This window comes from Daphnia pulicaria, chromosome 1 (genome assembly GCF_021234035.1).
Source record: "Daphnia pulicaria isolate SC F1-1A chromosome 1, SC_F0-13Bv2, whole genome shotgun sequence".
NCBI classification, from domain to species: Eukaryota; Metazoa; Arthropoda; class Branchiopoda; order Diplostraca; family Daphniidae; genus Daphnia; species Daphnia pulicaria.
Genome location: NC_060913.1, coordinates 22,222,361 through 22,238,251, shown reverse-complemented (window position 1 = coordinate 22,238,251; position 15,891 = coordinate 22,222,361). Strand labels below are relative to the sequence as shown.

General features: G+C 40.0%; 1 protein-coding gene across 1 annotated transcript; it reads left to right on the top strand.

Annotated features, from left to right (window-relative positions):
- The first annotated feature begins 2,817 nt into the window (after positions 1–2,817).
- Positions 2,818–9,906, top strand: LOC124321106 (aminopeptidase N-like). The gene is made up of 19 exons (XM_046784013.1): positions 2,818–3,111; positions 4,637–5,306; positions 5,378–5,839; positions 5,912–6,129; positions 6,272–6,427; positions 6,601–6,768; positions 6,856–6,965; positions 7,049–7,082; positions 7,158–7,277; positions 7,370–7,413; positions 7,491–7,749; positions 7,828–7,949; positions 8,020–8,078; positions 8,142–8,340; positions 8,403–8,868; positions 8,936–9,106; positions 9,187–9,330; positions 9,405–9,480; positions 9,546–9,906. Exons 2-19 carry the CDS (start codon positions 5,292–5,294, stop codon positions 9,690–9,692), a joined length of 2,970 nt encoding a protein of 989 aa, XP_046639969.1. The 5' UTR covers positions 2,818–3,111; positions 4,637–5,291; the 3' UTR covers positions 9,693–9,906.
- Positions 9,907–15,891: the final 5,985 nt, after the last annotated feature.

Here is a 15,891-nt window from a genome sequence, read left to right as displayed (position 1 = left end):
CAATACCATAAGCAGTAAGATGTTTAATTCTTAATAATGTAATGTACATAGATATTTCCTTGAGCACAAGTTAAATATTTTCGAATGAAAAAATTCCGAACATAAATGCGTAACCACCAACACTGTTAGCGATTTTTAAAGAATTGATACTTATAACTTGTTGTACCAGCTTTTCAAAATGAAGAAATAGCTGTTGTAACCTGATTACGACTCTTTTTTTTTTATAAATTACGAATTTTGATTACTAAATTCTTGTTGTCACTCCGTTTTCATGGTGTTGCCGATAACGGCGACAAAAACGGCGTTTACTTCCGAAATGTTGAACGACTGTTGAACGAGCATGTTAAGAGTTCTTAAACCATGAAATTACAGCTATCTGCGCTAACCTGGCGGTTTTTCATGGGTTGAAAATTCTTTTGTGCTAAATTGTTTCACTGTCATTTTCTTTAGATATTCTTGGTATTATTTTGCTGTATGGTACATAGTTCAAAGAATTCAAGAAAAAAATTTAGTTGACCAATGCCCACTGAACTGTTCGATTCCCATTGTTTAAAACATATTATACATCCCTGCAGAGATCCCCCCTGAGTTTGAACGGACTAAATACGTATTACCATCGAAAGGCGGTTTCTGCCTAAAAAAACAACGCTTGATTTCAGTATCGCCATACTCTGATCCTTAAATAAAGCTGGTAGCTACTATTGCATGTATACCTTAGTAACTCAGGTTAGTTTATTTCATACCCCCCTCTTTCTAATCATTTTCTGTTCTAATTCTTTTGTGTTATTGAGCTTACATTTGCTTACATTCGACATCATCAATAACTTTTTTAGTTTGTTAAGAACGAAAAAAAGGGGCCACCCGGTGGCCATGCCCTATTTAGTCCGTAAATTGGGGCGGGAAGTTGCTTCCTAGATCCTATTTAAATTATTAGTCCTTAAAACCTTCGAGTTACATACACGCATTTAGCTGCTTCGCTAGTGCGCTACCTTATAACATGTGCATTTCGTTTAGCAACATGCGTAATGGCTTATACGTAATCGGGGCGTTGTCGGAGAATATGGTAGAGTGGGAAATTTTTGATTTATGAAGAATTGCTTAACTTACCGTTACTATACTTACCTATACCCGCTACCTTGTCTTAATTCACAGATTATTCGATCTCCGAATCACATCAAAGTGGCGCCATAGCGGGTGTGTGAGAAACTAACATTGCTCACCAGGGGGTTCGAACTCTGGTATCAAGGTGCATCATATTAATTCGTGATGCGACGCCTTATCCATTACACCCGCTCCTCCTCCATGATAATAAATTCAAAAGGGTAATATTTTTTTATTTCATCGGACGATCGCCAAACATGGAATCTGCTGTATCGATGATTCATGATTACAAACGATAAAAACTGGTAAAATTTTAACACACTGAATTTCAATCGGTTTTGTTTCATAATAGGTCTAACAAGTGTGTATGAATAAGAAACTATCTAATGTATTCAATTTACTTTTTCAAAAATAAATTGTGATGAAAGCATAGATGCCATGAAATCAAAAGCAATAAGTTGAAGGAACTTTTTTATTCTTACCTTACATATCATTATATTCTAATTATTTTATTTTGGTAAAATTTTAACAAAAAATTTTGCAATGTATTGATATCCGATATCGTTTGATTGCGACTTAATCGACGTAAACGTTCACGTTAAGACGTAATCGTTGACGTAAGCTTATGCCCGAGTTGTTCGGCCCCGCTGTTGGTGGCGCTCATGTCGTACCCATTCGATGGCACACCCCACAGGCCCACACCGATTTCCAGCCTGCTGCATTTTACTTGTCTTGTCAAGTGCATGGCCATCTATAGTTCACGGCCCATCATCATACGCTTCTGTGTGGTACCAATTTTGGGTTCCCTTCCCCTTTCCCTGCCCCTTTCCTGTTGCCATAGTACATAGCCAGGGGGTCGTAAGTATTGGTTTTTTTTCCACATTTCCGCAGATTCTTTCCACCCTTTGGATGCCTGTGTGTCTGACTTGCATCCTCCCATGGTCAGAGTCGGTTAGAAGCAAGCGATCATCAGTCTAATGGATATAGCTGTGGATTTCCATTCAAGAAACATAGAAGTAATAGTTTCAAACCTGTGCTGGTCATAATCATTTTTTCATAATTTTTCCTTGTTTTTTCTATGTTTTTAAAGGGAATTAGATGGAATGCCTAGATTCTGTAAAAAATGCGAGTTTTTTCACATTTTTTAAAACAAAATCTAAATTTGTTTTCTTTTGCCGGTCTTTTGCAAGGACTTAGAAAAAATAACAAATTCAGATTTTGTTTTAAAAAAGTGAAAAAACTCGCATTTTTTTACAGAATCTAGGCATTCCATCTAATTCCCTTAAAAAATATAGAAAAAACAAGGAAAAATTATGAAAAATTGATTGTGATATGCATAGATTTGAACCTATCACTACTCTTGTGGAAATTCGCCGCTATACCAACTAGACTGTCATTCGCTTACATTTTGGATATTCTGACCACGGCTCATTGCAAGTCAGACACACAGGCATCCAAAGGGTGGAAAGAATCTGCGGAAATGTGGAAAAAAAACCAATACTTACGACCCCCTGGCTATGTACTATGGCAACAGGAAAGGGGCAGGGAAAGGGGAAGGGAACCCAAAATTGGTACCACACAGAAGCGTATGATGATGGGCCGTGAACTATAGATGGCCATGGTCAAGTGCAAACAGAGATTGCAAATTATTCCTTGATATTTTAGTTTCGGACTTTTGTTGTTGTGTCATTCTCTGGTCAATTCATTTCTCGGTCAATTGGATTGCGACGAACATAAGCACGGAAATGTCCTCCTATTGTGATTGATGCCTGCGAATTTATTTGTGTCAGTCGCTTTTCTTTCTAAACTCTAAAGTGCCAGGCCATCAGTGTGTTGAAATTCGGTTTCTTCTTCATACATTCAACTTTCGACAGTTATTAAGTAATTTTTTTAAAGAAAAATTTGGCTTCTTTGTGGTAGCGTCTTTGTGCGTCTATGTTGATTTTTATTTCAAAACAGTTCCAAGTCAACTTGAATTCCATCCTCGTCAAATTGCAGAAACTCACCCAAGTAAATCAATTTTAATCGACCAACAGAAACTAGTTATGTCTTTCGAGAATGTCCAACAGTAAACAGTGAAATGTCCGGAAATATTATAGAAGAACACCTTTCAAGTTTTCCCGATCCAATCGAATCGCGACCACAAATTTTGTTGTCTGCATTTTATGCAACACTTTGAACGATATATAAAATTGCAAATTACGTACCGTATTTATTTGATCTTCATTTTTAGCCTTCAAAGTGTTTTTTAAGACAATCTTCCGTTGCCGTCTAATACCTGTTGGATTATTTATCGAAAATGAACCATGCTTAGGCTTACTTAAATTCTTTTCCTTGAAAGCTTTGATGAGTAACCGAACCTTGATGCCTTTCTTTCTTGTAACCCAAAGTGATTTGCAATTCGGTCGTTCAGTGTCTCATTTGGTAGTGGGTACATCCACATCATCCATCTGCTACAATACAGGATTCTAGCGAGTTTATTGCGGGACTGGAAAAGGCTTAGGCGCTTAGCTTTGAAATTCGTCTCCATACATTTCCATAGCCAGCTCATCAGAAGACGTGCGCCGTACACCAAATCGTTTGGCATGAATGTGATTGGGCTGCACACTTGTAGTTGGGCTGATATCCATTTTCTTCCTTTCTGTTTTTGTCAATTGCTTTCCATTTGACCCTTTGTTATTGGACTTTCCTCCTCATCTAAAGTGAACATGCAAATCCATCTCAAGTCACCTCAATCGGTGCCATAACTGCCAATTACAGAATTAGATCTTTGAATTGCGTTTAACTTTATTTGCTGATATCAAAAGTATTGCCGATTACATTTGATTACTATTATTGTAATCAAATGTATTATTGCAATTATATTTCTACCAGGCCACTGGTAACTGGTATATAGCTTATTTCTTTGTAATATCTGTTTTTCTTATTTCCTAAAATGTAAAATTTAGAAATTAAGTTGATGAAGTTGATTGCGTCAATAATTTCCCAATTCCGCAATAGCATTCAAGCATTTGCTGCGTACCCGCACCGTCAGTCGAGATGTTTCATCATGGGGAATCTGGGGTAAAACAGCAGATAATTCAATTTTTGGTGTTTTTAATGGAATAAAACCTGCTCTTGTGTATTGTCATGGGATTTCCCTAGCCGCAACCGTCCCCGTTCTTGCGCTTTTCCACGGCACACAGGTCAGAAACAGAAAAATGTTGTGACCAAAAGCAACGACATTGTAGGAAAGTAATTTACTTGATATCGTTATTTACTGATTTATTTTGGTTCTAATAAATTTTAATGAACTCGATTGCACCTGTTCGTTGGCGCTCCCGATATAGAAACTTGTCTATAGGTGATGAACGTCTCATTCTGACTATTGTTATTATTATTTTTAAAAACACAAGAAAATTTTAGAAGAGATTCCAATTTGGGATATGAAAAGCGAGGGATGACAACCAGAGATACCCGTTACCGTTATTTTGATGATATTTTTCTTTGGAACCTGTTTATGCTGTTATTTTTTGTTTTGTTTTGTTTTTTTCAGAAAAGAAAGAAGTTTCGCGATCGTTGGAGAGCGACAGGAGGGGGTGTCGAGATAGAACAGCAGCACACGATCGAGTCGTCCACAGTTAGAGATAACAATGAAAGCACGCATGAGTCAATTTAACTGGAAAATTCAAGAAAGGCCCATAAATAGTAATGTTGTTGGGACTGGCCGGGACTGGCTTGAAATTGCGAACTCTTCTGCTGAAGGTGCAACAACCGCCGCCATGGCCAAGAGTGGCCAACGCCCTTATAGCCTACAATCCGCGCGCGATTCCTTTTCCAAAATGACTAGCGAAATGTTTTGATATTAATTTCAAGGCCAATGTCCGTAACCGGGGAACTGTTGGAAAACCCAGCCACCACCAATCTTCCTCGATCTTCCTATATGTCGAAGAATCAATTCAATGTCGTGCATCGGTCATACACCAAAGTCAGAAAGAAAAAAGATATGCGAGCGAGATGAGAAACCAGTTGCTGGCTCATGTGAATGCACCTGTAGGGATGGGACTTTGGGTGTGGCCCATATCTAGGGAAGGATTGTCATGCGGATTCGGACAGCAATTTTCGGGGTATAAATTGGCCCAGCCGAAACATGAAAAAGACACACTTGATCGCCAAGTATCAGCCCAGCAGCAACTCTCCTCATCCTCAACATGTACAAGTCAATGGTAAATATTCCAATTTAATATTCTCTTCTTACCAAAGATTTAAATTGTGCAATCGCATTTTATTATTCCAGCCCCTTTGTTGGGTTTTGGCGGCTTTGGCCGCTTGCGTCTTCGCCATGGAGGCCCAGGATCTGGAAGCTGCTGAGCAATTCTACCACATCCATGGTGTCTATTACCCAGCCTGGTCCGTCGCTGTTCCAGCTGCCGTTCCACCTGCGTATGCTGTGGGTGGTCAATTGGCCTCTTTTTCGCCCGATCCCGATCCCGAGGCCACCACCAATAAAGCCGCTGCTCCCGATTCGTCTGGTAGCGACAAGAAAGACCAGCCTCAGCACGACACCACCAGCAAGAAGGACGTTCGTTTGCCGCGGACCGTCCTGCCTATTCACTATGATGTCCGACTCTTCCCCGTCTTGGAGAAAGGCAACTTTTCCATTCTGGGTCAAGTGTCTATCGACCTGCAATGCCAAATGGAAACGGACCGCATAGTCCTCCACAGTGCTGACATTGTCGTCGATCCGCAATCCGTCAAGGTATTTACGGCCCAGTATATATCCAGCAGGGGATGCTGAAGGTTAATTGGAGCATTTTGTTTTCTTTCCCAGGTGATTGAACAGGGAAAACCAGGTGGGAAAACCCTGACGGTTGCTAGCGACGGGATCCATTATGAAACGGATATGGAGTTTCTCATCATTCGTCTCAAAGATAAGGACAAGCTGGCCAAAGGCGCCAACTACACGTTGTCGATGAATTTCGTTGGCAACCTGACCGATCAGCTGCGGGGCTTGTACCGTTCCACTTATAAGGAGGATGGAGTTGAAAAGTAAAAACACGCAAACTATAAGTTACCTGATTAATTGTCTGCAGCCTCTCTCACCCGATCCAATCAAATTCCCACTTGATCAAATTTCCTTGATGAGCGAATTTCCTCGAAAGCGTCGATATAAATTACTCTTCGACATCAGGTCCATGGCCGTGTCTCAAATGGAGCCGACGGATGCCCGCCGAGCTTTCCCGTGCTTCGACGAACCCAACATGAAGGCAACTTTCACCGTCACTTTGGGTCGTCATCGCGATATGACTGCTCTTTCCAACATGCCGCTGATCAAGACAACACAAATGCAAGTCGCGCATCATCTCATAAAATATCTAGACATTATTATCTTATTATTTAACAATTTCATGTTCAATTGGCATCCGTATTGGTGATTGCATCTCGGTTTAACGGCAGTTTCACATGCATTCACGCCTTAAAATGATTCTTAATATCCTTTTTTAATATTTGGCTTGACAGGGAAGGCATGGAAGAATTTTATTGGGACCATTTCGCTCCTTCGGTCCCCATGTCGACTTACCTGGTCGCCTTCATTGTGGCCAATTTTACGCAAGTCGAGGCCGACGTCGGCAACGCAACGTGGAAGTTCAACATTTACGCACGCCCTTCGGCTCGCAACCAAACCCAGTGAGTTTTCTTTCCTCCTTATGTTCACTAATCAAATTTTCGCTCCTGAATTTGAAATAATAATCTCATTTGTGTGATCTCTCAAAGATACGCGAGCGAAATTGGGCCGAAAATTCAAACTTTCTTTGAAGACTATTTCCAGATTCCATTTCCGTTGCCCAAGCAGGATATGATTGCCATTCCCGACTTTGCTTCAGGTCTTTTTCATTTCATTCAATTTCGTTTTGACTCTGCTTTGGGTTTTATTAACTGAGATTCGCTTGCATTTTTCCGAGTTCAGGTGCCATGGAAAATTGGGGATTGATTACTTACAGGTTTTTAAATTAAGACAATTCTTTGGCATTTTGAAAACATAATAATGTTCATTTCTATTTTTGGTAATTTAACAGAGAAACTGCGCTGCTGTACGATGAAAAGAAATCGTCGGTTACCAACAAAGAAAGAGTGTGTGAGGTAATCGCCCACGAATTGGCTCATCAGTGGTTCGGAAATCTCGTCACAATGGACTGGTAAGGATTGGATATTTGCCATTTTTATTATTACTTTTTTACTTTAATACATTCACCACTGTGTTTTCTTTTTTTACTTAATCATTTAAAAGGTGGACGGACTTGTGGTTGAACGAGGGTTTTGCAAGCTACGCAGGTTTTATTTTAATTTGCTATTCATTTGCTAAATATCTTGGTTCAATAAGTATTGAATGTTTTAATTTATTGATGCAGAGTACCTCGGCGCCCAACATGTCGAACCAGGGCTGAAATGGCTGCAGCAGTTCGTGACTAGCGAACTGCAGAACGTGATGAGCTTGGACGCCCTTGAATCAAGTCACCCCATCAGCGTCGTCGTTCACCATCCGAATGAAATCCACGAAATTTTCGACCGCATTTCTTATGGAAAAGGTGCCACCATCATCCGGATGTTGGCCGCTTTCCTCGGTGAAAAAACCTTCAGACAAGGACTTTCAAACTATTTAAAATCACGGTAAGATGCCTTATAGCGTAATAATACCCTGCTCGCTGTTTGAGACCTTCTTGAGCTGATTCCGTTTGTCGCCAAAAGCCAATACGGTAACGCCGTTCAAGATGATCTTTGGGACGCGCTAACTAAACAAGCGAAAGTCGACAAGGTCCCACTGCCCACCGACGTGAAACAAATCATGGACACCTGGACTTTAAAAATGGGTAATTTGGCGTACTGAAGCTCTCGAATGTGCCTCAATCTAATTTTCTTGTTTAAATGGTGTTGTTGCAGGTTTCCCGGTCGTCACGGTGACTCGAGAATACGAAAACAATTCCGTTTTCCTTAGCCAGGTAACACAAATGGAATATCAGATTTCGACAGACAATAAAATGTGTCTCAAATGGAGAATATAGGAACGCTTCTTGATGCAACGCTCCAACGCCAGCAGCCAGGACAAAACGGTTTACCTTTGGTGGGTACCACTAACCTACACGACAGACTTCCAGACGTTAGGATCCACCTGGTTAGCTGACGGACAGACTAGCAAGAAACACGAACTGAGCATTCCAGCCGATAAAAATCAATGGGTCATTTTCAACGTTGACCAGATGGGTAAGTTTCTGTGTTTAACATGATTCGGCCAGTTTCACTATTAACGCGCATTATAATTTCAGGTTATTATCGCATCAACTATGATTCGAAAAATTGGCAGATGATTGGCCAGCAGCTGATGACCAACCACTTGGCCATTTCCGCCATCAACCGAGCTCAAATTATGGACGATTCACTTAATTTGGCCGAAGCCGGCCTGCTGGATTACGAAACTGCGCTGAACCTGACGCGTTACCTGGAACACGAAGCCGATTACGTTCCGTGGGATGCCGCCCTAGCGGGCATGAATTACATTTCCTCAATGATGTCTCGCACTTCCGGATACGGGTTGCTGAAGAAACATTTCCGCACAATCATCATGCCGCTGTACAACCTGGTGGGGTTCGACCAAAAGGTCGGCGAGGATCTTCTATTGACCAAATTGCGTACCAAGGCCGTTTCGTGGGCTTGTTCCATAGGCAACAAGGACTGCATCAGCCGAGCTGTCAATTCCTACGCTCAGTGGATGGCCGATCCTGAGAATATTGAGTAAATCAGATTTTTTTAGTAATCTAGTCTTAATTTACTTACAGCTTTTTGTTTCCTTTTTTTGAAGTATTATTTCACCTAACCTGAAAGGCACTGTGGCGTGCACAGCCATCGCGGAAGGCGACGAAGTTGAATGGGAATTCGCTTTGAACCGCTACATGGCCAGCAATGTGGCCAGCGAACGAGATGTTCTTCTTACTTCCATGTCGTGTTCAGAAAAGCCCTGGATTTTAGCTAAGTAAAATCAGCTTTAAAATAGAATTTTTAATTTGATTTGATTTTTCAATTCTTTGATGACAAATTCTTGTTTTGGTATAGGATGTTGGAGATGAGTCTCAACCCGACCTCAGGAATCCGAAAACAAGACGCTGGTCGCGTCATCAGCCAAGTTGCTTCCAATTCACTGGGTCGCTACATGACTTTCAACTTCATTCGTGAAAAGTGGACGGAATTGCGTAAAGTGTAAGTGCTTGATTACTACTGCCTGTATCCTTCATCCTAAATAATTTGTTTGATTGATACCCTCTCTGATGTAGGGTTCCGACCAATTTCTTTTCTTACATTATCAAAGCAGTGGCGAAGTCGTTCAACACCGAACTTGAACTGAAAGAAGTAAATCAAGTTGCAAAAATGACTGACTGATCAATGCTAAATTTCCTGTTTCATGTACGCAATAGTTTATTCAGTTCCGGGAGGACAGGAGTGAAGAGCTTAGTGGTGCGGAACGAGCTACTCAACAGGCGATCGACCGGGCCAAGAACAATCTCAACTGGATGAGACAAAATTACCAGAAGGTGGTGGACTGGCTTCAACGCGTCTACTAGAGTCGGCAACAGCACACAAATCCTGATATTTATCTGCAGTAGAAATCTCCTCACTCTTTGCTTTTCTTCTTTTGGTTCCCCGCTACATTTCACACCCCAACTAATGATGACAAACCACATTACTGGATGATTTTCAGAGATGATTCCTTTTGGAAACTCTTAAGGAAATCAGGAATTTCCTTTGGTTAATTACACTTCGTCAATTAAACATCAATGAGCTCTACATAAATTTTTGATTATTGATTGATAAAAAAAGGTCACGATCAAAGCCGGGGAGAAATTGAAATTAGGCTCGAGTGCCAAAATATGTATGAATCGATGAACGGCAGTTCTAAACAGTTTTCGTGTTATCAAAGAAGAAAAGAATTAACTTAAGATAGGATTAATTCTGGGTTAATATTTGGAGGATGTGGCAACTACAGGACATTCCAGCCAACAACATGAAATAATAACTAAACATGTCCTTAGTTAATGCGGATGACACCCCTGTTATGGTAAAGGTTTAGGCGAGGACTTAGGTTATTCTATCTCGACTACCGCGGTAGACAAACGGCATAATTAGTAATTATTTAAGGTTTTGAAAAAAAAAATCCGTACCTTGGCTTAGAGGAGCGTGTGTGCGGTTACCTAATACAACTCGGATGCTCAATCAAGCGCGGGAAATTTTAAAAATAAAAAGGTTTTTAAAATGGAGGATAATTGCAATTTGCTTTTATTTCACATCATAATTCTTCGTTGTGTACACAGACATGAAAGCAAGATGCTGTGTGTAATTTCACGAACCGATGTTGTTGGAAGAACGAGAAATAGTGGCGAATAACGACGACAATTAATCGACGAGTTCCGAAGCTATTCGTGAGTGGCTTTTAAACCGTACGCTTATCGCGGATCAATTGGGCCGTGATCTCGGCCATTTGGCGGAGTTTTTTTAGTGTGGCGATTCTCTGCTGATATCCTAGGCGATTTTCTTGTTTCTCGGTGGCTATCATCAAGTCGATATAGTCGGGCGCGGAGAAAGGGTGAGGCCGGAGAGCGATTTCGTCCAGCCGCTGGATGCACGGATAAGTGGATTGCATCAACTCCATCAGCTGTGACTCGTATTTGTCAATTTCTTTCTGAATGTTTTTCAGCAGCTGTTCATTGGTTATCGCCTCATTCTTGGCCCCTTGATACTGTTGCCGGATGGCGTCAGATGAACGCTTGACTTTCTCCTTCACCATTTCGTACCTGTATACTTTTGATTGAAGTGTTCATTCCAAGGGCACTTGCAGATTCTGCAGCTACCGTTCGAATCCATAACGGAGCAAAGATGTTTATCTTCGTCATGAGCCCGTCCACAAGGGAAATGACAAGTTGTTCGACACTTTTGGCAGTTGGTGGTGAATTGGCCTGTCCCGCTAATGTCCGTCTCCTCTGGAACCAGAAATTCGACATCAAACTCAAAATTCTTGTTTGCGTCTATCTGTTCGTGATTATCTGTCAGAATCTTCTTGATTTGCTCAAACTCGTCGATACGGGCCAGTTTAATTTGTGTACGAAGTTGAAGACCTTCGACAAGAGCTTCAAGCCGCTTTCGTTCCTCGAAAACTTCCCGGGTCAGCGTCAAAGATTTGGCTTCCATGCGACTCAAATCGTCAAAGAATTTGTCAAAACCCTCGACTGCCATGTCGAAGTAGGTCCGGTTGAATTCGTTCGTCTGGCGGTCGCCCTTGTTTCGAAGTAAAGAAAATGGAATTATTAAATTTGTGGTGAAGAGGAAGACCGGTGGATGGATCCATGGCGACGGGATGCCGGCCTCTTTGACTGCACCAAGGACCGGCGGCAAAGCGCCGTCAGCAAATGTCACCATCAGCCGAATATTGTCCTTAATATCTTGTCCGAAAATAGACAAGATGGAGTCGAAAATGTACTGCTGAGTGGCCGTCAATCTGGAGAGAGACGACTGGACGACGAAACAGACGGCCTCCAGTTGCTGAATTCCATGACGGCATTGGAAATAATCCTGAATTCTGCATAATCTTCTTGTCTTTCTCCAGCCCACAAGTGTCACCAAATCCTGGAGTATCGACCACACAGCCGCGTTAAACTGCTTATTTTAACGATTTCCAGTACCTACACACCCCTAACAGTTTCAGTACCCTTCAATTTGGTCGAATATGCTACTGAAACGCAATTCAGTATTTTGCTGTACTTGCTTAACTACAAATTCTCTACTAACAATTCATTTGCCTACTTTTTATGTTATTCCTAGTGAAACTGTTAGTAGGCATAGTTGTGTTCAGTAGGTTGGTCCAGCAGTTTATAAAGATTTAGTTAGTAGTCTGAAAAATTCAGTATGTTCGGGTAGGGTTAGTAGTTTTATTTTGAAAAGTAATCAATAATAAAAGCAATGTAGGTTATAGCTAGTAGTTTACAAAAATTTAGTACTTTTGTTATATGAAGTATTAACAATTCAACGTTTTTCTGGACGGCAAATGATTTCCAGTTGTGAAATTGAATCGAGCGCCGAGACTTTCTTGCTGGAGCAACAACAATGTACCACCACTTCGTTTTGACGAACAAACGTTTCCGCCTTCCAGTCCGCCCAGTCGGCCGCGTACTGCCAAGCTCTTCCGGATGGTGGACGCAACATGCCGGTCATCAGACTCATCGCCGTGTGATTATCCATTCCTAAATAAGATAGCCAAGGCCCATCACATTCTGTTACATCGTCTTTATTATCACTGGTTTCCTCAGTCGCCATCGAATGAACCTTGACAGTTCCTTTTTTTTTCGTTTTTACGACGACCAAACTGACCACATCGTCTGGATCCCACAAGCGCATATCTGAATAACATTTCAAAGTACATTAATTACAAATTCTATGTGTTTATACAGTTATTGTAGCTTACTTGGCACGATTGTATCTTCGGCGTAATTGTAAAGTATTCCGATGGTGAATTGGCGGCCTAAAGTCATCATCTTGACACAATCTGGATCGGGTATTTCGAACAGTGTAGTTATACTTGCATATTTAACGTCTTAGCCGAAGAGTGTTATTAAAATCTGCAAACTAAACACCAAATTTTTTGAGTCTGTTGTTAAAACAAACAAATGCAATCGCTACGACTCCAAAATGCCCAATTTTCCTTGGATCTGATCGTGACGAATTCCGTGTCCGATTGCGTAGTGTTGACTGACTGACTTCATTTCACAATCGATGTCCTTGTCCTACGGTGACGCCACCTATTTAGTCCAGACTATTTCAACATATGCCTCGTGATCGGTTCATAAAAACATAAAAATAGCGTTATCTTTATCTAGAAAAAAACCTGAATGCTTTTGCCGACTAGTGAATAGAATGCACACACTATTTAAATTTGAGTTACAAAGTCTATGTAGATGGGCAGGGTTTTGTACACCTGAAAAACAAACTCTGCTGTTATCTTTTAATGGCCTGACCTTCTGTCCGCAATGATACCAACGTGAAGGGATGTTATCGGGGGTTGGCAACTCACAACTTGGGTGTACGAAGATTCGGGATTCTAGAGAAATTCCGGAAGATTCTATCAGAGGAGAGATAGGGAGATTCTGGCCAGGGCGGACCAGGGTGTACGAAGATTCTGGGGAGTTGCCAACCCCCGGATGTTATATTATCACTTGCATGCGGAACATCTACTTATAAAACTATCGGGCAGACCGTGCACCTGCGAGTTTCCTTAGCCATATAATTATCCGTGGCAGCACAATCAACTTTGCCGCTTAAAAACTTTGCCAGCTTAAATTGTGGATTGAACTGATTGATATGTAACGTTTTTGATCAGTGCCCTTGTTCAGTTTCTTCTGGATTCCGCCTGTATGAATTCCTAGCGTCAAAATATAATTCAAGACAACTTATGTTTTTACTCCATTGACTTAACGAATTAAACAATTCCTAAAGGCATAAGTTAAAAAAAAAAGATGAGTTCTAGTGCCTAGTCATGTGCAGTTCCATTTTGGATAGTTAGCCCTTTATCTGCCGTAGGGACTTTTTCTCTTTTTCTTTCTATTCTTCTCTTCCTTTACCTACGAAAGAAAAAGAGAAAAAGGCGCAAAATACTGGGGGTACGGTAGGCATCGTAGTATCCCTTCCGTCAAATTAAACTTAAAACATAGAGAGCCATTTGCCTGTTCAAGAAACTTTCACGGATGACTGTATGTAAAGGTTTTGAGGTGATAAAAAAACTGTTACTCAGTATTTTTGTTGAAGAAATTGTTTCTAGTTTTGAGAAAGTCGTATTTAAGGAGGTATAAAAGAAGTGTATTCCTGGAGTCCATAATTTTGGACATTCCTTTCATTGGAAACAGGCTGGATTACGTAAGGCAAGATGAATTTTGGTTTCGGCTGAGAATATCCTAATATATACACATAATATAACTTACAAAGTTATATTACACCGCATTTCACCATTTCTTCCCAAACGGACTCAACTCTCAACAGTAAAGTGGAAACAAGAAAGTCCATAGATAAACGGACATACAATATTTACGCTTATGAACAAACCCGAAACTTATTACTTGTCTCTTCCCCATAAAATTTTCACATTTTTATAGAGCTCAATGTAAAACATGTCATCATATATTTAAATTTTCATCGAAAAGTTAAATGAATAGCTGGCATCTGTTGTCCAGGTAAATGATTAGGTATATTTCATAGTCTTATGCGACTTATTTGATCTCCAATTCAAAATGACAATTTTTGAAAATCAATTTTTTAAATCAAAATGAAATGTTGAGAAAAGGAAACTTATCCTTTGGCTGATCCCTATATCTTTTGACCATTGTAAAGGAAAAGGAAATGTCACTACGAAAGTTGAGTTTATAAGTTACCCAGTATTTATTATTCTTTCTTTTATGGTTGTCATTGGGGTTATGGTAGTCTAAACAAAGAGCTATTTTAACGAATAAAATTTATACAGAAAAGCAGATTGAAGTAATCAGAGTTATACAATATAAATTACTGAAATAAAAACAATGAAATATTCACAGGTGTCCTTAGAAATAAATTTGTTATTGAAAAATTGGAGCTTCAGCCTATACCGCTAGTGTTTACACAAACGTAAACAACCAGCAAAAATGGTGGACCCCAAAACAATTGACACGCGAAACCGTGAAGTGAATTGTCTCTATAGCGACGAACACAAGGGAAGAGAACGACAGAGAAAACGACAGAAGTTGTACTTTTAAATAAAAGGCAACGTCGCATAAACAAAGCTCAAGGCAAATTTAAACGCTCTTCAATTTGATTAAGCATTGTTATAACTTGGCAACTTTGCCGCTTTCCTCTTAGAGAATGAATATTGCAGTTGGTCTTGAATCTTTGGTCCAGCAAGCACGCATTTTATGTCGTTCCTAATAGAGTCCAATCTAACTTCATTCCAAGCATTTTTCAAGCGATGAAATATTTACAGAATTGACCAGTATTTTATGGGATTCCGAACAATTTTATGGAAAGGTTAAACAAATAATTAGATTGAGTTTGGGTTTATCCAAAATGAAAATGCCATGAATGAGGGAATTCCTCAATCTGTGAATTTCTATAAAGTCATTGCTCACACTTATCCAGAATTCATAAATTCTCTTCCTGCGATAAACAAATATTTTAGTTTATTAAATCTATGCTTAAACATTTTTAATGTTTCTATAATCAGATAAACATGGACAAATACAGGTTTTTTTATTTGGAACATCATATCAATGGTATTTAGTCTCCTTTCTGGAATTCTTTCAATACCGAAAACAATCTAGATTAATAGGATGCGAATGAGTACGCAGTAGTCGGGATTTGGCTCAATGCTGTCCGTAGGTAAAGAGCGATATCACTACTACTGCCACAGCACTAAAAATAGATTGATTAAACGAAAAACTTGAGAAAAACTACTTTGAATTTGATGTTGAGATGAAAAATGAAAAAGTAGAGCAATTCATACACATACTAAGCATAAGCTTTAAAAATAATGCAAATATTTGGCCTACCTTGCATGGTTTTCGAACACGACCAAAGGTTCCACCAAGGCACCGGTTCAGTGACCATTCATCATCTTTCTAAACAATGTAAAATGAGCCTGTCAAATAAAGCATTTTTTAAGTGACTGGAAAAGTTGTAAAAAAAACAAAAAAAAAAAACAATTATCTTTCCAAACTCCTCTATTTTAAAAGCCAAATAATTTTCCACTTATTT

Excerpts from the sequence above, each read along its gene's own strand:
- LOC124321106 (XM_046784013.1), top strand. Across the intron at positions 7,414-7,490 it reads GGGTTTTGCAAGCTACGCAG|AGTACCTCGGCGCCCAACAT; the intron begins GTTTTATTTTAA and ends TTATTGATGCAG. Across the intron at positions 9,107-9,186 it reads AAGCCCTGGATTTTAGCTAA|GATGTTGGAGATGAGTCTCA; the intron begins GTAAAATCAGCT and ends GTTTTGGTATAG.